This window comes from Periplaneta americana, chromosome 14 (assembly GCF_040183065.1).
Source record: "Periplaneta americana isolate PAMFEO1 chromosome 14, P.americana_PAMFEO1_priV1, whole genome shotgun sequence".
Taxonomy (NCBI): Eukaryota; Metazoa; Arthropoda; class Insecta; order Blattodea; family Blattidae; genus Periplaneta; species Periplaneta americana.
In genome coordinates, this window is record NC_091130.1 from 2,817,951 (window position 1) to 2,844,632 (window position 26,682).

General features: G+C 35.6%; 1 protein-coding gene across 2 annotated transcripts in view; it reads left to right on the forward strand.

Annotated features, from left to right (window-relative positions):
* Window positions 1-1,572: 1,572 nt before the first annotated feature.
* The window catches only part of LOC138713087 (uncharacterized), a 33,658-nt gene continuing 8,548 nt past the window's right edge, over window positions 1,573-26,682 (forward strand). For both annotated transcript variants that reach the window (XR_011335788.1, XM_069844841.1), the window contains exons 1-8: window positions 1,573-1,805; window positions 6,601-6,804; window positions 8,744-8,960; window positions 11,749-11,954; window positions 16,894-17,029; window positions 18,820-18,931; window positions 20,470-20,593; window positions 24,549-24,673. Coding sequence is in view for 1 of the 2 variants with exons in the window: in XM_069844841.1 (XP_069700942.1) it covers window positions 1,599-1,805; window positions 6,601-6,804; window positions 8,744-8,960; window positions 11,749-11,954; window positions 16,894-17,029; window positions 18,820-18,931; window positions 20,470-20,593; window positions 24,549-24,673 (1,331 nt within the window). In the remaining variant the exon portion in view is untranslated. The remainder of the gene's footprint in view (window positions 1,806-6,600; window positions 6,805-8,743; window positions 8,961-11,748; window positions 11,955-16,893; window positions 17,030-18,819; window positions 18,932-20,469; window positions 20,594-24,548; window positions 24,674-26,682) is intronic.

The following is a 26,682-nucleotide window of genomic DNA, read 5'->3' on the forward strand; positions in this document are numbered from 1 at the left end:
ATTATTTCAAGTAATTTCTGAATCTCTGAAGGGTGCCTAAATCCTAAATATAGCTAACTGGGCGTTAAATAGCTTGCAGCAGAAATTATTCAGATATTGGTATTACATAATATTATATTCGATTTCGCTTGGGCTAATTACCTGGTTTAGTTTTTTCCGAGGTTTTCCCCAACCGTAAGGTGAATGTCAGGTAATCTATGGCGAATCCTCGGCCTCATGTCGCCAAATACCATCTCGCTATCACCAATCCCATCCACGCTAAATGACCTAGTAGTTGATACTGTCGTTGAATAGTCAATTTAAAAAAAAACATAATATTATAATATAATAATTACAATTTATTATTTAATAGTAACTTACAACTTTGAAAACAACTTTTATTCTTTAGAAACATAACCCGCTTCATCTTATCTGTAATTCGTCCCATCTTTTGCATGCAGATACCCATTTTGCAGAAAACTATTAATTTTTATCTCATTCTTTAATTTTTCTATAGTGATTTTAGCAACCCTAAACAGCCCAATGTAATATATTGACATACTGTGTATTCAACTGATTTCAAGCCAATGCATAAGTCTCATTTAGTAATGAGTCAGGTTAAAGATTGTGCAAAAATGCAAAACAAACGCCCGCCACTCAAGTTGCAATCCAGATGACGTAAAGAGATGGAGAAATTGCCCATAGGTCCACCTGTTCTTTCCGCCTCGATCTGGAGTGTGATTCCCAAATACTTGAAGGTGCAGGTGCCCAGATCATGTGTTGAAGTTGACCTTTTTTTTTGTGTCAATGATTCATTGAAATTTACGAAGATACAATGGGTTTATTAGATTTGCCAGATGAATTACTGGTTATAATTTTCAGTTGTTTAAATGGACAAGATAAAATATCCCTGTCGAAAACGTGTAGGAAATTACAAGAAATCGTGATGGATAAAAAGGTGGTAAGGTAAAGTATCTTTAGGCCTATATCAAAATAAATTCTGTGGGTATGCTCCAGAAATGTAAGGTTAAGGTAGTACATATTTTTTTTGTTTTCTTCACTTCCATGCAGAAAATGTTGACTAGAGGGTATATTGCGCCATATTACCTATGCATAGAAGTAAATCCTAACCTAACAATTCTGGAGTGCATGGGAAAAGTGACACAAGTCAGTTTCCACAAACCTTTTTTTGATAATTTATTGACAACTTACGGAACATCTGCTCGCATGGAAAAAAAATACATAAGTATTTCTCCCAATACAATAATTCATACAGAAAAAAATCAAACCGACATAAACCAGTGTAAGTTGTCAATAAATTATCAAAAAAAGTTTGTGGGAGCTGACTTATGTCAGTTTTCCCAAGCACTGCAGAATTATTAACGTGAGAGACTAGTTTTCAGAATAGCTGGATGAAGAATTGACATGAAAGATTTTATTCAGGAGGACTGTTTTGGGAAATTTTCAATATACGGATAACACCCTGACAACAATTATTGCTGGCATTTATTCTATTGTATAACTCTACTGCACTTTTAAACCTTTTCCACTGTGATCGGTAGGTACATATTATGGTGTGTTTTGCTTACAGATCATTGAATTTTTCGAGATGTTTCGCGATGTCCATTAGCGACGTGAAGCTGTACCTGACACCTAAAATATGTCGCGAAAACGTGAGAGAGTTGGATCTGTCCAGCTGTTACTGGGTACCCGCCGCAGACATCATGAGTATTGTGAAGAAGTTGCCGAAGCTACACGCTGTATATGCAGTGGACACTCAGCTCAATTGGACGCACATCTTAAAGATCGTCAAGTTGCTGCGCGAGGTGAACTCTTAATTAAAAGTCATACAGTATAGGCTAGGCTAAATAGCTATTGAATCTTCGAATCTCACTACACCACACACAGGACCAGGGTTGCCAGATTTTAGATATACCAAGGAGGGACATCTTTTTTCCATTATATACAGCACATACGATTTGTTAAAAAATAAAAAAAAAAAGGAATAAAAATTATTCCTCTATATGCAGTTGAAGTGACTAATATGAAGCTCAAAATAGCAATTTTAATAAAGGAAAACATATTGCAAGTACAAAAACAATATTTATCTCGCTAACTTACAGCCAAATAAATATTGTTTTGTAATTGTACATCACGTTCCTCTTGCATCTTTCTGAAGATGCTTGTGACAATAATAATTATGTTATGCCAAATTGTTAACTTAATAAATTAATAGTAGTTCAGTCTCATTGATTTCCCCAACTGTTAATTATTAACAGTAAAGCACAGATTCCAAAAGATGGCATCAAATGTCACAAAATATTTAAATTTCAATGTCTATTAATTGATTACAATGACATGAAATGTATTTATATCTAAATTCATATTTATTTTGTAACTTAGCATATTAGTGCTCCAAGCCCATCATATTTTCAGAGTTTATATACTTATTTATCACAACATTTTCAACAAGTTGTTTTTTCCCTTTTCTGTACCATGCATTTCTGATGGACTTCTCTTTTTAAATGTTTAGAAATATCATACATTTGCCAAAATATTCGTTTTTTCCAATGTGCAGACCTACATTGTTAAGAAAATTAATTTAATTTTAATGTAATTATTCAGGCATAGAAGAAAATAGTGAGTAGGTAATGATAAAATTATACAAATGATGATGTTAATTTTCTGGAGGGACATTTTGCATCCCGCCTCGAATCGAAGCGGGACTCAGAATTTTTATATGAAAATCGGGACATGTCCCGCCAAATCGGGACATCTGGCAACCCTGCACAGGACTGATGTCTGATTTTTGTTGCGTTATTTCATGGTGAAATGAAAATGGGAGTTTGTATAACTTTATAAATAAGTTATACATAATATATCTGGAAAAATAAATACCTAAACGAGTTTTCATAGGGTCTAGTACTGATATCAGTGACTGGTTAGGTCTTGTTTATCCAGGCTTTGCATATACGCTTTTTAGTAGTTGTACGCATATAGATTTGGTCTGGACTGAAGAAAGAAATGTATTCCCACACAGTGTTGTTGTTGTTTTCTAATGCCAGGCGTTTGACAAAGTCATTTACCTCTTTCTCTCCAATATTTTTCAAAGATATTATCGTGGCCATCCACTGAAGCAAAGATTTTGAGGTGTTCCGAATCCATTTCTTGGTTTGAGTTGCACAATGGGCAGTTAGGGGACTGATATATTCCAATTCTATGCAGGTGTTTGGCCAAACAATCATGGCCTGTTGCCAATCTAAATGCAGCTACAGACGATTTTCGTGGTAAATCGGGAATTAACTGTGGATTTTGATGCAGAGAGTTCCATTTTTTCCCTTGAGATTTTGTTATCAAATTTTGTTTGTTGAAGTCTAAGTATGTAGATTTAATAAATCTCTTCACAGAGTAATACGTAGATTTAGTAACAGGTCTGTAAGTAGCAGTGCTGTCCTTCTTTGCTAAAGCATCCGCATTCTTGTTTCCCAGGATTCCACAATGGGATGGTATCCATTGGAATACAATTCTTTTATTGAGTGATATTAATTGAGAGAGCATTTTAGTCATTTCTGCTGTTTAAGATGAAGGTGTGTGTTTAGAGACTATTGATAGAACAGCTGCTTTGGAGTCTGACAATATAACTGCATTCTTAAATTTATTGATGTGGCATAGAAGATTCCTGAGACTTTCACTTATTGCAACGATTTCTCCATCAAAACTTGTTGTTCCATATCCAAGAGATCTATAAAGTGAGAAGAGACAGCACGTAACACCTGCACCGGCACCTTGTTCTCTGGAGATCAAGGATCCGTTGGTGTATAACATAGTGTAACATAATAGTTATACGCTTACCACTGGTTTACATGATGATTTCGTGTAAAAATGTCTGAGAAAGCATCAGTCGGGTGTATCAGAATCGAAAGTATTTGGGCCGTGTTGGATGGGTTTATAGCTTTCGCAGTGATCACATGTTGTCTTTAAAGTTGTGTGCAACATTTTGAGGTTGTTTTCAATTTATTATTTAAGTAGGCTACTCTTTTTTTTTCTTCTGTGTTTTGTGGATCATATGTGGAGACTAAAAAGAAGGCAGAAAATAGGAAAGATTGGAGAATGCTGGGTTTGCAGTGAAAGACCTGCCCTGGTCAGAACAGTAGGTATGTATGTATGTATGTAGTGGGATCGAATAGAGTTCATTTAGAGCAGTATTGGGGAGAAAATCATGCAAAATATTCAAAAAAAATATGAAGATTTATGTGTAAATACCCCAGGCATGCTTGCTAGCTATCAAGCCAATTTATAGGGATCTGGCTCATTCTGGTCTGCTGAAAAAGTGTATGCATGGGAAAACTCAGAATTCCAACAGTGTAGTTTGGTCGTGACTCCCTAAAACTGTGTTTGTAGGTCTCATACACTCAAATTGGGTGTATTGGATGCATTGACATGTTTTAATGAAGGTGAGCGTGCAAAAAATTCAAGTTTTGGAACAGTTAGGAATGTCCCATCTTGGCAGGAGTGACTATGTTGTAGGTGCCATCTGCGATATTCCTAGCATTTGGTAGCTACCCCGCCAAAAGTAACTAGACCTGTAAGATGGAGTTCCTAAATTTTATGAAATTAACATTGCCAGTATAGGAACGTCCTTCTGCCTTTGAGATCAATCAATCAATCTTCTTAATGTATCCAGCTGTTTGCTGACAACATATAAAGTCCACTGTAGTCTATTCAGTTGTTGTTTTTCACGAGAAATGAGGGGTATTTTGATCGGTGTTCATTATAGATGCCTGTTGCCAGTAGCCAGAGTTGGGGTGTAGTCAATATATACTGCAGGGCTGTGTCTTCTGCAACTGGTACTGATGAGTTTAATTACTTCTTTTGTGGTTTATGGATGGACAGTATAGAAGAATGTGTTCCAGATCTTCATCATGATTATTACACCACAGACAAGTAGGATTATCAGAAATGTGAAATTGGTGTAGGTACAATTGAGTGACAATGTGACCTGTTCTGGCTCTTGTTAAAAATGTTTGAACATGTCTGGGAAAGTTTTTGTACATTTCCAGGTCATTTGGTTTCTTTTGTACGGACTGTAAAATTGTTCCTTTGTCAGAAGAGAGCCAATTGTTGATCCATAGGTTTGTAAAATGAGACTTTACTGAAGCAAAAGCACTGGATAGAGATATCACTTGTAGAGGTCTTGGTTGCAAATATGTTGCCTGTTTTGCAATATTATCGACTTTCTCGTTTCCAGGTATACCACAATGACTAGGTATCCATTGAAATGTTATTTCCTTTTGGAGTTCTTTTAGTTTACTTAGTTGTTTCTGAATTGGAATAATTCTATGTGCATATAGGTTTGGTACATATTTAATTATATTAAATATAGCCCCCTTGGAGTCGGTAAGTATGCAAATAGATTTTTCAGAAATTTGAGTAACACACTGAAGAGCAGCATCAATAGCTAGCAATTCAGTGTCCAGACTGGAGGAGGATGAACATGGTATGAAATAACTTTCTTGATATTTTGGAATATAATACCCTGCTCCTCATGTCCCATTATTAGGATTTAGAGATCCATCTGTATAAATTTGAAGGTGATCCTTATATGAGTTGCAGAGCAGTTCCATGGAATCTAACGTAAGAATGTATGGAGGATCATTTTTGGAATGATTTCTTGGAATTTGTATGCTATGTTCTGGAATCACCCATTTCCATGGAGGAATTTCGTTCACATCTGGAGTTTTAGCAATGAGTGTGTCTGTGATATAGATTGGTATTTCTTCTTTGTTTATTTTATAGAAATTACACAGGATATCATCTGACAGTTTCCCTTTAAGATATTTTAATGCAAGTTTGCATGCATATATAGTTCTCCCATGTGAAAATATATTCTAAAAAAAATCTTTAATTCAGAATGTATAGTTTATTTAAAAAATACGCAAAATTAAAAAAAAAAAAAAAGATTAGTATGAAATTTAAAAAAAAAATGAAAATATTTTTTGAACTAACATTTTAGAGATTTTGTTGTGTGTTGTAGATATGTTTGCTAAAAATTGCTCAAAAGAAAAATTTCTTACATCAAAATTAAAATATTTGAGTAATTTATCATGTAAGTGCTGCCTGGTTAAATAAAATAGTAGACATATTTTCATGTTTTATTATTATTATTATTATTATTATTATTAATAATAAATAACATTAAAATTGCTTAGTAATGTAGAGATAGTGTATATTAAGCATGCCAATTTTTATTTCTAAAGGTTCAATAAACTCTGAGGTGGGAAAATGTTGAAAGGTGTGCCTTCCTCTAAGGATGTGATGAGTTGATGCGCATGTCTTTCAGATTTTGCTCACTCTTCTCATTTTTCAGAATTGGCACGGTAAAATAGCACGAAGGGTGAAATGAGAGTTGCAAGTAAGCGAAGGGCTCACACCTCGTAGGATATATGGGGAATCGAACACTAAGCTTCTGAGAGCAGCCTCAGCCTCGAGAGGATAGGAGAGGTGTCTCCAAGAGCCTCTTGTAATCTTATCACGTGCTACAAAAAGCAAAATACGTAAATTATAAATTTATTCTTAGCTTCAAATAAGAAATTAAAGAAGTCCCCCTGTTTCATTATCCAGCTGAAGCGGTTGTCGTGGTCGTGGCAGTCCATTGTCACGCCTACTCTGTTGTTCAGGATGTGCCGGGGTGCATTGTCTGTGGCATATGCCCTGGACAAGCTGCAGTTCCAGTTGCTGCACCTCAAGACAGAGCACCTGTCCATTCACGATGTCAATGTGCTGTGTACATGGGTTGGCCTGTGCAAGAATCTGGAGGAGCTGTGGGTATGCATTGCCACTTATTGTTTTAAATTTGGGGGCAACATAATGTGTAAAAATCTGGTATTTATTGGCTAACTCAACCAGATCAGATTTTATCATTGTACTAGGTTAGTAGACACTGTACAAAAGACTTATAGGCCCGGTTTCTTCAACCTTTGTTAAATTATAACAGTGTGTTATTCCATTTTAACTGTAAACTTAACAGTTGAAGGATTTCTTCAACTACTGGTAGTACTAACAGGCTGTTAAAACCTATGTTAATTTAACTGCCCAATTTCATGCAGTTAAATCATTTAACTCTCTGTTAGCATAGAAGTATCCAATATGGCTGGTGCGTTAGATGCTGAACTTATATATCTGGATTATTTAGAAAATGATATCTATGAATACATAAACAGAGCGGATGATTTTTGTGATTTGACAGACCAGAAGTTCATACAAAGGTATAGGCTATTTTCTGCCAAGCCTCACGTTTCGCTTTCAATGTAGATCCGTTTGTTTGTTTATTCTCATTAATTGGTTTATACTGTGAAATAATTTCCAGCAGAAGGCTTCTTTCGAACGAAGAGAAATTAGTCCCACGATTTCTTTTTGTTCCAGTGTTTTCCATTTCATAACAGCAATACCAATACGCCGCTCCACGCTATTGTGATACGGACGAGGAAAGAAGCAGAAATCAAACCTGAGAGAATAGAAAGACTTCTATCCTCTCTGAATCAAACAACGGAAACAAGCGAGAATCGCTATTGTCAAGAGTTCAGAAAACAGAAGTGAGCCTATACTTGGTTATAGGTTATGGTTAAACTCTAGAATCTCTCGTCCTAACAGAGAGTTAACAAACAGAATGTTAAAATGTGAAATGTAAAGTTGAAGAAACGCAATATTTTTAACAGCAATTCATACTTTTAACTTACAGTTAATTAATGCTATGTTAGGTGCATTTTAACAAAGGTTGAAGAAACCAGGCCTATGTTTTATAAATACAGAACTATTAAAGTTATCAGTTTGCATTGTTTTATAAGGTAATTCAAGTTTACTTTGAAACTCATAAATGTTCAGTATGTGGTACTTGTGTCACACGGCATACACATGGATGAGATAGTCTAGTTTATCCCGAATCCTGTGTAACATATCTGCATCGACACTAGCCACAACACTCGTGATGCGTTGTTTCAACTCATTAAATCACTACGAGAAGTAAACATTGTGTTTCACAAATCCCCAAAGAGACAGTCTCACAATGTGAGATTGGGGCTCCTTGATGGTCACTGTGCCAGAGTGTGATTGTTGTCTGTTGCACGGCCAGTACAGTGCTGTGGTGCCAACCTAACAGTGCAAAATGCTCAGATAGCAGAATGGACCTAGGCAAACTGAGATTTGATCAAGTGACCATCTCCGAATACTCACTTTTATGTATATTTCTTGTATCGAATTTATTTTCTCACACTCTAATTCCTATAACATGCCTCAATGAAATTATGAAAACATGTTTTCCTGCATTAGAATACATTAATATTTTTTTCGAGAAAATTAAATATATTTTTTATAATTTTGGGGTATGGATTTCATATTTTGCCTATTTTTTCCTTCATATTTTTCCACTCCTTAGTCATGACTGATAAAGCAGCAAAGGATGTAGAAACATGTTACAGGAATTCAGAATATAAATTTATAATATAGGAATAACTTATTTGTCAGACAGATGTTTGTATTTGTAAATGCTCCCAATTAATAACTATTCAGCTTGTTTTGTAAATGGTTGAAATTCACTCCCTTTGAGCACCAGGTAAATAATAATATATTTGTTTTAGATTTTGTAGAGATGTGTAATATATAAAACTAAATTATTTCTTACACAGCTGAGTTTCATCCAAAAGCTTGGAGAAATAAGTGCCACATTAATGGACTTGCATTCTTATGCCACATTGTGGATGGTTGACAGGTGTTGGCTCCTGCACAGACAGCAGGTGTGAACTACTGCGTGGAGCAGGCGGCGTCCCACCACATCCTGGCGTTCCCTCAGCTGCACACCTTGGTGTTGTCGTTGTCAGACCACAAGAATTCCAGCCCGGCCTTGCACAGCTTCTTCTCGGCCATCTTACAGGGCTGCAAGACGAGGGACATGTGGCGTTGCTGCTGGGTCCCCAAGTCACGAATCGGTATGCTAAAGGAACCACTTTTCAGAAGTAGGGACATAATTTGGAGCTTCTTTACCCATAAGTTCCAAGTTTTTAAACTTTAATAGTTGCTTATAATTTTATACAAAACAAACTTGTCTTAGTAACGTAAAACTTAGTACAGTAAGGCCCGGTTTCTTCAACCTTTGTTAAAATGCACCTAACATAGCATTAATTAACTGTAAGTTAAAAGTATGAATTGCTGTTAAAAATATTGCGTTTCTTCAACTTTACATTTCACATTTTAACATTCTGTTTGTTAACTCTCTGTTAGGACCAGAGATTCTAGAGTTTAACCATAACCTATAACCAAGTATAGGCTCACTTCTGTTTTCTGAACTCTTGACAATAGCGATTCTCGCTTGTTTCCGTTGTTTGATTCAGAGAGGATAGAAGTCTTTCTATTCTCTCAGGTTTGATTTCTGCTTCTTTCCTCGTCTGTATCACAATAGCGTGGAGCGGCGTATTGGTATTGCTGTTGTGAAATGGAAAACACTGGAACAAAAAGAAATCTTGGGACTAATTTCTCTTCGTTCGAGAGAAGCCTTCTGCTGGAAATTATTTCGCAGTATAAACCAATTATTGAGAATAAACAAACAAACAGATCTATGTTGAAAGCGAAAAGTGAGGCTTGGCAGAAAATAGCCTATACCTTTGTATGAACGTCTGATCTGTCAAATCACAGAAATCATCCACTCTGTTTATGTATTCATAGATATCATTTTCTAAATAATCCAGATATATAAGTTCAGCATCTAACGCACCAGCCATATTGGATACTTCTATGCTAACAGAGAGTTAAATGATTTAACTGCATGAAATTGGGCAGTTAAATTAACATAAGTTTTAACAGCCTGTTAGTACTAACAGAAGTTGAAGAAATGCTTCAACTGTTAAGTTTACAGTTAAAATAGAATAACACACTGTTATAATTTAACAAAGGTTGAAGAAACCGGGCCTAAGATGCACACACCTAACGAACTAACATAGTCATAGTAACAGAAATGAAATAAAACTCACATACTACACTCCAAAACAATTCTGAAGACAGCAGGTAATGCAGAGAACATTATGAGGCACATTAATATTACGTTGGTTGCATTCAGCCGGTACAGCACTAACTCAGCTGTTACTTTTTGATGAGTGGCAGCAGCTTGAGGGGCTGAACTACCTGATTCCAAAATGTTTACGAACAATCGCACCTTGTTCCTTCACTGAGTGAGCAGTGGAAGTGCTGTCAGTCAGCAGCCGCCTCTTGCTTAGCACTGTCCCAACTGAACACAACCATTCATTTAAGAGTACTTCCATTTATATTTTCCTTGTTCCTAGTAGATTGCAGTAGTTGTGTTCATTTTTAACTTCTTTATAAATTCTTAAGAAACCTCATTTATACTTCTTGGCGCATCTTTCACTCACATTTCGCATTTATTGTTAACAGTAATAACCTAGACGAATACTAATCGTAAATATTTAGTTTGAAAACAATATTCAATTCTGATATTCTTCGTTTTAGGGTACCGTACAGTTAAATATACAAATATTGTTTTGTATAGCCTAGTTATTTTCCAAAGGATTTACATATTTATATTCACTCTCTCTAACAAATGGATAACTAAGGCCGATGGAATGACTAGCGGTGAATGGAAGGAGGCTATCAAGATGACTGCTAATGTAAGTGCTGTAAGAGCCAGGACAGGCAGGTCTCAGGACAACCACTGCAGGTGATGCCTCAGTGAGATAGAAACCCTTGGACATGTCCTGGGAGCCTGCCCTTATGGCGAAACATTGCGTATACATAGGCACCATGCAATTAGAACTAAACTGGCCGATGCCCTTAGAAAACTGAAATAGACCGTCTATGAAGAAGTCCACGGAACTGCCGACAATGGCAGTAACAGACGAATTGATAATCGCCATTAGCGAATCCCTGTCTCAGGGTATGGTAATCGACCCCACCATCAGGTTTGAAACGTATAAAGGACAGCCTGAAGACGTACATGAGGAGAAACGAGCAATCTACGCTCCAACCATCCTGTATTATAAAGATAAGTACCAACTTCACGATATCAATGTATGGGATTGATGTTTGGAGCAAGAGGAACGATACCTAACTTCTCTTCTCAATTCTGTAAGACCCTAGGACTGCACAAATCGTTTCTGAATGAACTGGCCCTCCTCATAATTAGTCAGTCAAACTTCTATGGAACCACCTATATGGACTCTTATTCAGTGTACTATAAAAACTGACGCACCATTATCATTTTTCTTTCTCTTATTAGCTTTCATTGCTTCTTTACTTGTAACTTTTTTTTATTCTGTAAACTGCCATTGTTTGTTTGTTTGTTTGTTTGTGTACTTGTTCACTTTTTTTCTTACTCTGTTATCTTTCATCATCTATTTGTTCTTGTATAGTTTTATATGCTTTGTCTAATGGCAGCCTCTAATTTGAGGAAGCTCTAGTAAATAAATAAATACGTTACAATGAACTGGAAGCATATGTTTTAAAATTCTGTCAAACCTTTAGAAATATGAAACAGTCTTTAACAAAGCTTCTTCAATACTGATTGATCTTTGACAAGTTTTCTTATAAAGTATTTAATTGGAAGAAAAATTTGATTGTGTACGAATAGTTTAATAAATGAGATGAGGGTTTGTTTGATGCCTTAGTAACAGGCAGAAAGGAGTGAATATTTGAGTTGCAAGAACAAAATGCGATTTAAAGTGAAGAGGAGAAGGAACAGGAATAAAACTTTGATTGTGTTTGATGCAGGGTGCCAGATGCCTTCTTTGCCCCATGCCAGAGCATTGATGGTTACCCGTGGCACAATAGGCGCTATACCCCAGGACTGCGGTACTATGCCCCATGACTGCCCCAAGCTTGAGCACTTGGGGTTTGCTGAGGTGAGCTTGACGCAGAAACTAGAGTTCCCCACTCCGTTCCTGAAGAAGCTGTACCTCAGTCAGATACTGGGTTCGGTAAGTATTCGAAGAAAGTTACACAGAGTTCCTGTTTCAGTTCCTTAATGCCGTTTTGCTTGCAAAGATTGTAAACAATCTGCGCCTTTATTTACCTAAATGGTGTAAACATTGTGGCTAAGGAAAACTTAATATCATTTAGCGAAATTTTATGGGTTCGTGTCACAGAAAAATGTCTTTTTAAAAGCCAAATAAACGAAATTGTGATTTTGCATTTAATCGTAATTTCTCCTACCCTCACATGAATGTTACAGAAGTGTATAAGTTTCACTCATATTAGATTTTTATGCAATAAACACGATTAACTGATTAGGTAAAATAGATACATTCAGTATTTTGAAGGCATTTCGCATTTATTCCTGTTGCAACAAATCATCTCTACTCATGAACTTTCTCTGGTTTTGGATCTTACACCAAACAAATGACTCTTGATCAGAAGTGGCGCATCTGTCAGTATTGTATTGTATAGATTAACATTCCATGGTATTCATACATTGCTTACAGCTAGAATATGGAACAAGTAAAAAAAAAAAACTTAATACTATTATAAAGTCTTAATTTATAGTTACAGTCTAGATGATATATATACAGAAGAGATTTACAATATAGTCTACTAATACAACACAAAGTTTTAGTATCAATTTCATGAAGTGTTATTGAATGTCATGAATTCACTTACAGAATAGAAGGCGTGAAAAATTAGGTACTTCTTTAATTTGGCCCTAAATAATCTTGTTTTGAGTTTCATTTTTATATTGATAGGGAGGCTATTAAAAATTTTTACTGCCATATAACGCACTCCTTTTTGATAGCACGATAGACTTGCCGATGGAGTATGAAAGTCATTTTTTGACGTGTATTTATGCTATGAACTGTTGAATTAGTTACAAAGTTTTCACGATTACATACGAGGAAGACTATTAATGAAAAAATATACTGACAAGCCATGGGCATTATTTGTAGTTTTTTTAAAATAGTCCTACACGATTCCCTAGATTTGGCACCCTCTATTATTCTAATTACTCTTTTTTGTAATAGAAATATATTGTTACTATCTGTGGAATTTCCCCAGAATATTATTCCAAAACTCATTACCGAGTGGAAGTATGCAAAGTATATTGTTTTTAAGGTATTGATATTTACTATCTTTTGCATAGACCTAATAGCAAAACAAGCTGAATTTAGTTTGGGGGTAATTTCTTTAATATGATTTTTCCAATTTAACACATTATCGATTTTTAAGCCAAGAAATTTGATTGTTGTTGTTTCTAATAGGGATCTATTGTTAATTATTGCGCTAGAAATTTGCGAGGTTGAATTTGGACAGGATTTAAATGAATTATGTTAGTTTTGTTACAATTTAACACTAATTTATTGACTGAGATGGAGTTATTGGCTGTAATTACTATACTTGTGTCATCTGCAAGTAATATGGGATGACCTACAGGGGAGCGGATGTTGGTGTCCTAAAAATAGTTTAAAAGGACCAATAAAAATGTCCTTACATCTACATAAAAATGGCCTAAACTTAAGAAAAAGACCTTCAAAGCTAATAAATTAAAGTCAGGGTGCTGTACATGGAGAGATAATAACACAAAAAAGCAGATAGTTTTGAAAGAAATCAAAATTGCTCTCGTGTTTCTGTTTTTCTTCTATTAAAATTAATTGTCAACTAATACAAACTCACAAACAAAATAAAAATGAATAATTAAAAAAAAAGCATAATTTTTTATCTCATGAATTAATAAAGGCCCATGAAAAAATTGAAGTAATACAAGTATAAGAACACGTTGTACATCCAGTTATGCAGTCCATGGAAATAACTATTGGAACCATCAGTGAAGTTGTATTATAATATTTTATCTCACTGCAAGCATTATCCTAAAGCAGGTTCCCCCCCTCTATTCTGTAAACACTTTTCTTTTCCCCCTGTCCTCAGAGGAATCAGAGGAGGAAGTGAATCAAAGAATAAGTGATTTAGTGACGAGTGAAGTGATATTGTCGGACCATCGGATCTGTGCCCCTTCAGTGCTGTCGTCATTCTTAGAAAAGTTAACGCCTGTATTCACTCCATTCCACCCGCTTTCCTCCCACCACGTCAAACAGCAGGCCACGAACCTTGCCGAATAGGGATGTTGTCAAACTTCCGTCAAACGGTGTCATAAATAACTGGTCCTTGATGCTAGAATATCATTTCTTTCAATCAAAATACATCTTGTATTTCTACATTTTTTAAAGCTAAATCGCATGTCTCGAATCAATTTCCATAGCATTTCTCTCCAACCTTTGAAATTATTGCTTCTCTCGCAACCTTCAGTAATTTCTTCAATGTCGGAACTCCTTTCTGCACGGTATAAAATTCTTGTATCTTTCTTCTTAAAATACATTGGTTCATATCATCTACAAGAATTAAAGATTCCCTTGATCTGTTCTTCCCTGGTGATTCTAGCTTTCCATCTCCTGCACAGACTCCCTCTCTCCTGATTTTCTTTATTAGGAGTTCTGACCTGCCTATATAAATTACATAAAATGTTGTATTATTAGTATTACTTAAGTAAGTAATTTTAATACGTAATCAACTGAAATAAAATAAGCCTCACCTGTGATATCAGTTGCTCTTTTCATTGCCTGATTTATAGGAAACAGATATTGACCTGTTTGTTTCTCTTCATCGCAAAATGCTATTACGTGAATGAATGTTGAATGAATGAATGTTAGCCATGATGTCCCATGTTGGGCACAGGCCTCCAGTGATGGGGTTAGAACCCCCTCGACAGGGGTGGCTCAAGTGTACTCGCATGGTGAGCCAATCCCGGCGAGCTTATCGTGTATACTACTTTTGTGACATGGTTAATAATCCTGTTCAATTTTAACTAGCCTCTGCACTGTTCTTTGTTCATTTTTTTCTTGCACTACACACATTATACTGACACTGGCACTTTGACAAACACTGATTGCTATTTACACTATTTACCTGACATTTTTTCAACACTGACTTTACTATTTATAAAACTTATCTCACACTTTCACTATTACTGAATTTACTATTTACAATATCTTAACACTGATTACGTTACCTATTTACAATGACCTTCCCTAGTTCTCTCCACAAAACTCTGTTCTTTGCTGTTATGCTATTACGTACTTAATAATATTTCTTTCGCCACTCCGTGCTACAGTATTCATGTTGAGTTGACAACACTGGACTGCAAGTGCAAATAAACTGTCCCGCAAGAAGGCTCAAAATTGTGAGTAGTGGGAGAGAGAAAGGGAGAAAGATAGAAAAGAGAGAGATAGGAATGCAGGGAGAGAAATGAATTACCGAGGCTGAGAAGGAATTAGGGTTCAGTTCACATATCTTACGGGGGCACAGATCCGACGGTCCGACAATAGTTGATACCGGTGGTTACAGGAGGAATTGTAATCGGAGATGGAAGTGAAGGGTTACGATTATAGGTAGTGTTTGTAAAGGAGACCAGCCTCATGGTCTAGTGGTCAGAGCTTCTGGCTATAGTTCATGAGGTCCCGGGTTCGATTCCCGGTTAGAGCACAGGAATTTTTCCTTAAAGGGGATTATTCCTGTGTTCGTCCATGGTCTGGAATTTAGGTTAAGTTTAGATTTAAGACCTCTCCTGGCACCACATTATCATAATCATCCTATCACATCATCGGGGTAATGTAACTCCGCCTTCCAGATGCCCCAACCTCAGAAGTGGGTTACAATTAAGCCACGGCCAGGAGAGAAGACCAGAAATGTCGAAAAGACAACCTGGTGGCATTGGATAAAAAGAAAAAAAAACAACAATTCAGGGAAATTTTAAACGATTGGAGGGGAGGAAGTACTTCAATATAGATAGACAAAAGAAGTGTTGAGGCAGTCATTGGATAGTCAGTAGAGGGTATGTATTGTAGTAGTAAAGGAAAAATAAACAGACAGCACATGTCGATGAAAGTTGTATTTGAAATATGAAGAGTCCACTGCAAGAATGATGGATGTCATTTGGAATACATTTTGCAGGAGAAGCAATTGAAAGTTTGAAATGCTTAGCGCTCTAAGCTTAACTGTGATTTTCCGATCATTACTGGACAATGACTATCAGTGTTAATGCCATATAACTCTCTATGTACATTCTATATGTCTTAAGCTATGCATTGACAGTCTTGGTTCATTTTCGACAAGAAAGTTGTTGTTGTTGTTTTCTAATGCCAGGTGTTTGACAATAAAGTCATTTGACCTCTTGCACTCCAATATTTTTCAAAGATATTATCATGGCCAGCCAATGAAGCACAGATTTTGAGATGTTCCGAATCCATTTCTTGGTTTGAGTTGCATAATGGCAGTTAGGGGACTGATATATTCCAATTCTATGCAGGTGTTTGGCCAAACAATCATGGCCTGTTGCCAATCTAAATGCAGCTACAGACGATTTTCGTGGTAAATCGGGAATTAACTGTGGATTATGATGCAGAGAGTTCCATTTTTTTCCTTGGGATTGTGTTATCAAATTTTGTTTGTTGAAGTCTAAGTATGTAGATTTAATAAATCTCTTCACAGAGTAATACGTAGATTTAGTAACAGGTCTGTAAGTAGCAGTGCTGCCCTTCTTTGCTAAAGTATCCGCATTCTCGTTTCCCAGGATTCCACAATGGGATGATATCCATTGGAATACAATTCTTTTATTGAGTGATATTAATTGAGAGAGCATTTTAGTTATTTCAGCTGTTTGAGATGAAGGTGTGTGTTTAGAGACTATTGATAGAATAGCTGCTTTGGAGTCTGACAAGAAAGTGACATCCATCATTCTTGCAGTGGACTCTTCAAATGTAATTAGAAGGTTATGGGGAGCCCGAATACAGAGATGTGGTGGCGACTCATAACCAAATAAGAGCTGTAGGAATAAATATTATATATCATATCAATGAGTAAAATCTCACACAGGTGGACTGGAATTTTCTGTGGGACTCGGTGAGTGGTTTGGAGGAGCTGAACATATCCATGTGTGTGAGCAACATCACCACCATATCTGTGCAGCAACAGATGCGCAGGCTGTCCCTGCCCATATGCATCTTCAAAGGTAAAGTAGATGAGTTTGTTTCTTTTCCATTGTTTTCTAAGCCAGTGTGTCTCATCAACCAGGTAGCCGTGGCCCTCTGGGGGGCAAAGAGCAACTAATGAAGAGCTGCGAACAAGAAAAAAAATAATATAACAATAATAATATTTTTTGTCTATAAAAATTTTAATATCTGAACATTTATCATTAAATAAAAATATAAATTATTTTATTTTAAAATTCAAATGAACATTACTATGTCCTACACTCTATAGCTATCTCCACAGGTTTACAGAATCTATTATTCAGAATAAATAAATTTCAGAAAGTTGTGGTTTTGTCAGATTGGCAAGCCTCCATACAAGCAATAGCTGCTTTGTCAACTACAAAAAGTATCAAAATCCAGGAATCTAGAATCTAATTTTAGTTATTATCTGTGGTTTTAATATACTGTTACTAATTTATAATTTTAATAGTTTATGTACCGGTAGCTTTAAGATTTTGAGAATGTCAGGCAATCATTGTTGATCACTCTCAAGGAAGAAATCTTGTTCACCTGTAGAGCCACTCAGCACTGTCTCGTCAAAGTTTTCATCACTAACACTAACTTGTGTAGAATGGAGAACAACAGTTCAGTGCTGTCTAGCAGTATGAGTATTATGTTTGAGAACAGTCAATTAAAAATCATAAAGTTTTTATATATGAGACAAAGTCAGTATGACAGAACTTACAACTTTGCTTTTCTTATGGTGTGTGTGTGATGCTCTGTATTTAACAATGAAGTCATCATCCTTCTTGCTTCCCAATATTTTGATGGAAGGCCCACAAATGTCCTAAGAGTTTCACAATTAGCCAGGTGCTCCATCTCCATGTCCTCTTCTCTGGTGCACAGTAAGCATTCAGGTGAATTCAGTACTCCAATACGATGGAGGCAATCATGACCAGTAATCAATCTAAACATGGCCACGGCAGATTTTCGAGGTAGATCAGGAATTAGTTTTGGATCTTTGAATGATTCTTTCCATTTTGAATTTTGATGTTTTGCCAGTGATCAACAATGATTGCCTGTTGGAAGTGTATTCTGTAGGCAGTGTTTTGAATATTTCTATTTTTTACTTTAAACATATATTATTTCAGTTCTTATTTAATTTAATCATTAAATGTATATTATTACGCTAATTTCATTCAAAAGTGGACATTAATGCACACATTGACGCGTTTATATGTGTACTCATGAATTTCCAAGCAGTAGGTGTCACGACATTGAGAATTTGTGATTTTATAAATGAAATATTGCAGTATATTACATCTCTGCTTTTTAAATTAAGTGAAGGGATATAAAGAATACAACCCAAGTTATTTCACATCCATTGCTTTATTTTCGTGCCGACGTCAATACTAATACAATGACGGTATCAGTGACCCCACGTCTGTGTTGACAGCTCACATCACACACGTCTGTTGTTGCGGGTTAAGAACATAATCAGACAATAATGCTCAGGTTCTGCATACATAACCAACACTATTTTCAATTAACCAACAATCAGTGGCGAAGCTAAAGTGTAAATACTGGGTAGACTGAAGAAATCTGCTTGCCTTATATTTTTTATACAGCAGGACCAGAAGTCGATTCTTCTTGGTTGCAAAAGTGTCAATTACTCATTCCTTGAAACTCTGATCAATTGCAAGTTCTTTAATCGGTTTCTTTTCAATGGCGATTGTAAATTCGATTTTTGAAAGTGAAATGCTCTGTTTGAGAAGCCCAGCGTGGCACATAGACCCCCAACATTACAGTGGCTGGCTTTCCGTTGCAGAACCTGGAAACACCCCCAACAGTGTTGCATCGATTTCCAACAGGACCGTCTGGGTGATCGTTGAAACTTGTCCAAACCTCGAGGTGTTCGAGCTTGTGCCGTGCTCGAGCTGGTGAGTATTGTCTGCTTGTGATCAGGGTGGTTTCTGTAATTAACAATTTTGTACTAAAATACAATATAACAAATTCAATAATCTTCTCTCGGAGATTTTAAGACTGAGGGACGACAAATTACGCAGTGAATTCCGCTTAATAGAACCATGTTGAGACCACGTGTTTTGGTCCAATAAAGCTGCCTATTAGGATCAAGCTTAGAGGGACAAATACAGTACACGTCAATACAGGGTGTTTCAGAAATACTTTGACAAACCTTGCGGTCATGTTCCTCACACCAAAACAAGAAAAAGAAGTTCATATAAACACACTGTATGTCTGAAAATCTTTAGCTTTTTAGTTATTAATGAAAGAACATAATGAAACATCTGTTAGATACTGTCAGCTTGGTAGCAAGTGTTGCAACTTTAATCAATTCAGAAACTCATAACAAATGTTCACAGTGTTCTATTCTTGCTTCCACTTTCATTGTTGTGAGTTTCTGAATTGATTAAAGTTGCAACACTTGCTACCAAGCTGACATATCTAAACTATTTCCAACTAGAGATTGAAGTAGACGTAAACAAAACCGAAATGTATTACTCCGCAATAGCAAGCTAGCTACCAAAGCAGCCACCAGGGCGCATTATTTTCAGCAAGTGAGCACGCAGGGCAGCCACCGTCTGATATATTGCAGACATTTCAACACATTCATTGAACTAACCAGTAAAATGCTCACAGAGGGTTAATATTTATTATTTCTCTACTGGGAATAGTGGATTTTCTTTTTCTGTAGATTCGTGATTAAATGTTATTCTTTGAAGAGTGGAGAATTTCGTTAATTCTACAGAAATTTATTTGAGATTGGCAACACTGAATCTCGCACTGTGTTATACCAGCTGTGCTGATGTGCTCTGTGAAGCTGCAAGTCACCTTGGGAGGGATTTAATGCCTATTACGCATGCACGTTCCATAATACACGCTACAATGATTTAACACGCAATGTCTGAAACTACTAATATAAACATGTTTAAATCGTAAGAAAGCGTTCTTATAAGCATGTTTAATTCACTCGTATTCCATGTATATTATACATTTTATTATTTTAGAAGGAACTATTTTAATGTGAGGAAGAAGATGACAAGCATGAGTTTGGAGGCGTTGTGCGTCCAATAGCCAATCAGGAACCATTAAGCCACGTGCATTTATTTACATTTACTTCAATCTTTAGCTGGAAAGAGAGTAACATGTTTCATTATGTTCTTTCATTAATAACTAAAAGACTAAGTATTTTCGAACATATGTTTATATGAACTTTTTTCTTGTTTTGGTGTTAGGAACATGCCCCCAAGATTTGTCAAAGTATTTCTGAAGCACCCTGTATATGTATCTACCTCCGGTTAAGAGGATCAGGTGCATTATTGGACCAAAATGTATGGTCCCAATGTGGTCCTATTGACGAATGGCTTATAACAAGCTGAAAACCATATTTACCTATCATCAGTAATGCTCTCTGTTACAACTTGCCTTTAACAGCTTGTGCTTTGCCTGTTTGTAGTATCTACCGTCCGACCTCAGTAGCCCAAGAAACGTCGTTTCTTCTGTTTTCGAAGTTGAAGCAGTTGCGTAGATTGAAACTAGCCGGCTTGGAGTGCTTCTTGACGGGGAAGCCCCTGATTCAGGTACTGTGCTGCTGCTATCAGTGTCCCTGACACCAAAATGTGTCCGTGTATCATTTACACTCAGAGAATTAAGTCAATTACATATTTGATTCAGTCATTCTTTAGGTATTTTTTTTCTTTATAGTATTGCTGTTACTTCATGTACTTTTTTCAGATATTACTACATCTTTTTGTAATTGAGGACTGTTTTTGCAAAACTTACTAACTGCAAAATTTGCAAAATTGAGATTTTGATGGATTCGTTAACATAGGGCAGGCCTCTACATGATGTTCAAAGCATCTTAGTAAAATTGGGTTATTTCTCTTCATTGTAGTGTGTCAAAGTGTGATCGTTTTTTCAAAACTTACTTTCTCCTATAAGTGAGAGATACAATAAAACTTGCTTACTATAGTGTTTTGTCTCTCCTGTAAAATTTAGTTTTTTCAGTTAGCAAGTTTTGCAAAAACGGTCCTCAATTAAAGCATTTTCATTTGATGGATTTTTTATAGTTCGAGATTACACATATTTTGTGAATTGCCGTATTTGACTGAATTCTTATGATACTTTTTTTTTTCTCAAACTAATACTAATACAACACCCATGCCTGAGGCAGGACTCAAATGAATTGATATATTCATTAATTTATTTTTGATTAATTTATTCATAATTTTATTAATTATTTGGTTAATTCAAAATTTATGCATTAATTTATTTTTTAATGTAGGCTAAGTACTGTAATGATTGCATTATTTATGAGGGTGTCTACTGGTAACGAAAGTAACCAAAAAGTAATTCATATCAGCAATTTGTAACGAAAGTTAATGAAATGTAATTATAGTCCTGTCGCTCTAATTTCCGGCAACCAATTGCATTGCAGGTCGGCTTCATTTAAACGTGTGCGTCTTGTTATTCGCTGAGGAAGACGTTATTCATTTCTTAAGGCTCTATAAATACTTAATGTAATCGCCCGCCTTTTTGGCTCTTTCGTTGGCGTTCGCAGAAAGCACACGAAGGCGTTATTTGCTGCTCAATTATTTGCTGAATTACAGAGCGTTTGATTTATTGTCATAGGAGCTACGACATGATAATGTTTAACGGTGTGGCAAATAGATTCCTCGTATGGTAGCTCGGCAACGAAAGAACAAAAATGGCGAACGATACTACCTACCTAGACTTTATAGAGCCTTCAATTCCTAAGACGTAAGCAAAGAGGAGGAGTCATGCTGGGAATAACAGCGTCGTGACTATAATTTGAAAGACTCGAATGATCATGGGTAACGAAGTTATGCATATTGATCTTGTTCATTTATTTATTCTTGTATGAGGAGTTGAAGTCCAGTGAACTGAAGAAACAAGTCTGATTGATGGTAGATCGTAAAATGATTGAAATGTGATTAATGTTTTTTATACTTGCTTACTTACTTACAAATGGCTTTTAAGGAACCCGAAGGTTCATTGCCGCCCTCACATAAGCCCGCCATCGATCCCTATCCTGTGCAAGATTAATCCATTTTCTATCATCATATCCCACCTCCCTCAAATCCATTTTAATATTATCCTCCCATCTACGTCTCGGCCTCCCTAAAGGTCTTTTTTCCTCCGGCCTCCCAACTAACACTCTATATGCATTTCTGGATTCGCCCATACGTGCTACATGCCCTGCCCATCTCAAACGTCTGGATTTAATGTTCCTAATTATGTCAAGTGAAGAGTACAATGCGTGCAGTTCTGTGTTGTGTAACTTTCTCCATTCTCCTGTAACTTCATCCCGCTTAGCCCCAAATATTTTCCTAAGCACTTATTCTCAAACATCCTGAACCTATGTTCCTCTCTCAGAGTGAGAGTCCAAGTTTCACAACCATAAAGAACAACCGGTAATATAACTGTATTATAAATTCTAACTTTCAGATTTTTTGACAGCAGACTGGATGACAAAAGCTTCTCAACCGAATAATAACAGGCATTTCCCATATTTATTCTATGTTTAATTTCCTCCCGAGTGTCATTTATATTTGTTACTGTTGCTCCAAAATATTTGAATTTTTCCACCTCTTCGAAGGATAAATCTCCAATTTTTATATTTCCATTTCGTACAATATTCTGGTCACGAGACATAATCATATACTTAGTCTTTTCGGGATTTACTTCCAAACATATCTCTTTACTTGCTTCCAGTAAAATTCCCGTGTTTTCCCTAATCGTTTGTGTATTTTCTCCTAACATATTCACGTCATCCGCATAGACAAGCAGCTGATGTAACCCATTCAATTCGAAACCCTCTCTGTTATCCTGAACTTTCCTAATGGCATATTCTAAAGCGAAGTTAAAAAGTAAAGGTGATAGTGCATCTCCCTGTTGTTTATAGTAATTATTAAACTGTGGTAACTAAAAACTCACTTTTGTTTAACATTTTAGATAGATAGCTTGTTTGTTTGTTTGTTTGTTTGTTTGCTTGTTTGTTTGTTTATATATTTATTTACTTCTATACAAATATTCTCTTCTTCTTCTTCTGCGTCATGAAATTAGGCCTTTTGTCCTGTTTTCACATCAAGCGAAATTTAATGAATCCTCCCATCTAGATTAGATTAGATTAGATTTATTTATTTAACCTGGTAGAGATAAGGCCGTCAGGCCTTCTCTGCCCCTCTACCAGGGGATTACAACTATAACATGAACAATAAGATTACAATTAATATTAAATTTACAATTACAATTACAATAAAAATTAAAGTACGACAAGAATACCTGATTAATGAAAGCTAGACATTTTATCATAGAAGTTAAGAACAAAGAATATTTTCTCTAGTGATTGGGCGTCCAACACTTCTACGTCCTCTTGGTTTGTATTGTAGTAACTGTTGGGGAATTCTGTCTGTAGGCATTCTTCGAACGTGCTCATACCAGCCATTTCTCATGCTTTCGATTCTGTTTGTTAAATTAAAAATATTTAATTCTTTTCTAATATCTTCATTTCGTTTCCTGTCTAATATTGTCACACCTGCTATTGAACGCAAGAACTTCATTTCTGCAGTTTCTATTTTTCTTCTGTCTGCACGATTAAGAGTCCACTTCTCACTTGCATATGTGAGAACTGGACAAATATTCTCTAGAACAAATTATATGATCATTATGAAGATATAATTGGAGAAGAAAAAATGGTTTTCGTAAAAGCAGGTCTTGCCGTGATGGTTATTTTTAATTCAGATTGCTAATTGAACAACAGAGAGAATTCAACTTAGAGACACACATTGCTTTTAAACAAGCTTCTGATAGAGTCAATCAAAATAAATTATTTCAGGTGCTAGTAGATGATCATGTTACATTGCTATATTCTTTTTTCTTAGCTTGACTTCTTCCCATGAGTTTGATGTTATGATAATATTATTATAGTCAATTTCACATCTATCAGGATTTTTGCAAACTAATGCAGCATCATAATTGTGCATATATTTTAATAATAAATTGGAAGAAATACATTTTTAAGAATTATTTAATGGGTAGCTACCATATTTTCAGCTTCATTTTATGAATTGTAACATCAGGGGAAAAAAATTACTTTGTGTCTGAAAAACAGAAAAATGTCAGGGAATTTTGAAATAGATTTGAGTGGACACTCTGTACTTATTTATTCAAGGTGTTGCTCCATTTGCAGTATAAATATACCTGCTGGTAGCACTTATTACGGACAGTTCGTGGCTAACAAGAAAGACAGGCTAAGGTGTGATGTCACATTCTTAGTCGTAACATGGCCAACATTGAACAAGTTTATCTATAAATGCACTTTTAACATGAGTTTAATATAGCAATTCTTTTGTTTTTTAGAACTTGGAAATTGTATTTATATTAGGCAATTGTCAAGGTGGCCGTGACCAGACCATGATAATCACGTGACTCTGATTCGTGCCAAAGCCTGTCTTTCTTGTTAGCCATCAGACAGTTGCGTGTGACTTCATTGCTGTTTTCATTTGTTTTCAGATCTGTAAAATGTGTGAACAACTGGAGAGCATCTCTTTGCAGAATCTTGGACTGAGTGGAAAGTGCAACTATTTGCAGTCGCTCTGCCAGGCTCTGGAATTGTGCAAGAATCTCAAGGAATTCAGGTTATTTCCACAGAGTTCGTTAAAAGGAAGGAAGTGGGTGTTGATGACCTAAAAATGGCTGAAAAATAACCAATAAAATGTCCTTACACTTATAAAAATTCCCTTAAAAACCTTAAAAGTTGATAAATTGAAGGCAAGGGACTGTGATATGCATAGATAATAAGTACAAAAGAGTGGATAATTAAAAAAAAATAATAATAAATAATAATTATTCTCTTATTTCTGTTTTTCTCCTAAAAAATTCTCAGGTACCTAATACAAATTCACAAACCAAATAAGAATTAATAATATAAAATATATATGTTCATTTTGTATCTCATCGATTGAAAATGGCTGTCAAAAAATGTAAGTAATAGAATTATGAATGGATTACATAATATATGGCAATAATACCAAGTGTAACTGGATTCTGGTAAACCCCAAGTATATTTTACAGTTATAAGGCTGACAGTTTAACAGATAATTTACCTAAGAAATCCTCAATGGACGACTGCAATATTTCCAAGTTTGTACAGTCAACTGTTACCCATTGTTTATAAGTAATTTGATCTATATCTTCTGCATCAAAATATCTTTGAAAAACATTGGAGTGCAAGAGGTCAAATGACTTTGTCAAACGTCTGGAATTAGAAAACAATAACAACATTTTTAACATACTGGGTTAACTTAATATTCCCTAAAATCATGTTAAATTCACTAATCTTTAACTTCAATTACATTTGAAAATATATAATATAAATATATAAGTGAAAGTCTCAGGAATATTCTATGCCACATCAATAAATTTAAGAATGCAGTTATATTGTCAGACTCCAAAGCAGCTGTTCTATCAATCGTCTCTAAACACACACCTTCATCTCAAACAGCAGAAATAACTAAAATGCTCTCTCAATTAATATCACTCAATAAAAGAATTGTATTCCAATGGATACCAACCCATTGTGGAATCCTGGGAAACGAGAATGCGGATGCTTTAGCAAAGAAAGGCAGCACTGCTACTTACAGACCTGTTACTAAATCTACGTATTACTCTGTAAAAAGATTTATTAAATCTACATACTTAGACTTCAACAAACAAAATTTGATAACAATCTCAAGGGAAAAAATGGAATTCTCTGCATCATAATCCACAGTTGATTCCCGATTTACGACGAAAATCGTCTGTAACTGCATTTAGATTGGCAACAGGCCATGAATGTTTGGCCAAACACCTGCATAGAATTGGAATATATCAGTCCCCTAACTGCCCATTGTGCAACTGAAACCAAGAAATGTATTCGGAACACCTCAAAATCTGTGCTTCAGTGGCTGGTCATGATAATATCTTTGAAAAATATTGGAGTACAAGAGGTCAAATGACTTTATTGTCAAACGCCTGGCATTAGAAAACAACAACAACATTTTAAAATATATATTTTGAAAGCCCACATTTTAAGCTTTGAATTAAACCTGTATGATTTACAGATTCTGAGATATATGTGTTTGTAGAACATCGTAACCAGTCAATGTCTATAAATTTGACTAGAAATAATTTTGTAAGAAGTTACCCCACATCCTGGGATCCTGCCAACATGGAAGTCTCATCCGGAATACTAGACACCATGCAATACAAGAACTTATTGCTAAAAGTCTTCCTTCTTTGTACGAAGTTCACCAAGAAGTCCACTGCCTTGCAAAAGATGGAAGTTCTTGGCAAGTTGACACCATTGCCATTGATAGAAAAAATGACAGAGCAATTATCATCGATCCCACTGTGCGCTTTGAAACTGCAGTTGAACAACCTGTAGCAGTACATGAAGGAAAGAAGACCATCTATGACCCTACAATTCAATACTTTAGGGATTATTATTATATACAAGGACAGATTGAAGTATCTGGTCTATTGTTCGGAGCAAGGGGCACAATTCCAAAATTCTCAGTTGAATGTTTTAAGTCTTTTGGAATTCGTTTAAATATTTTGAAAATTATTGCTATAGACGTAATGAAATATTCTCTTCAGATTTTACGTA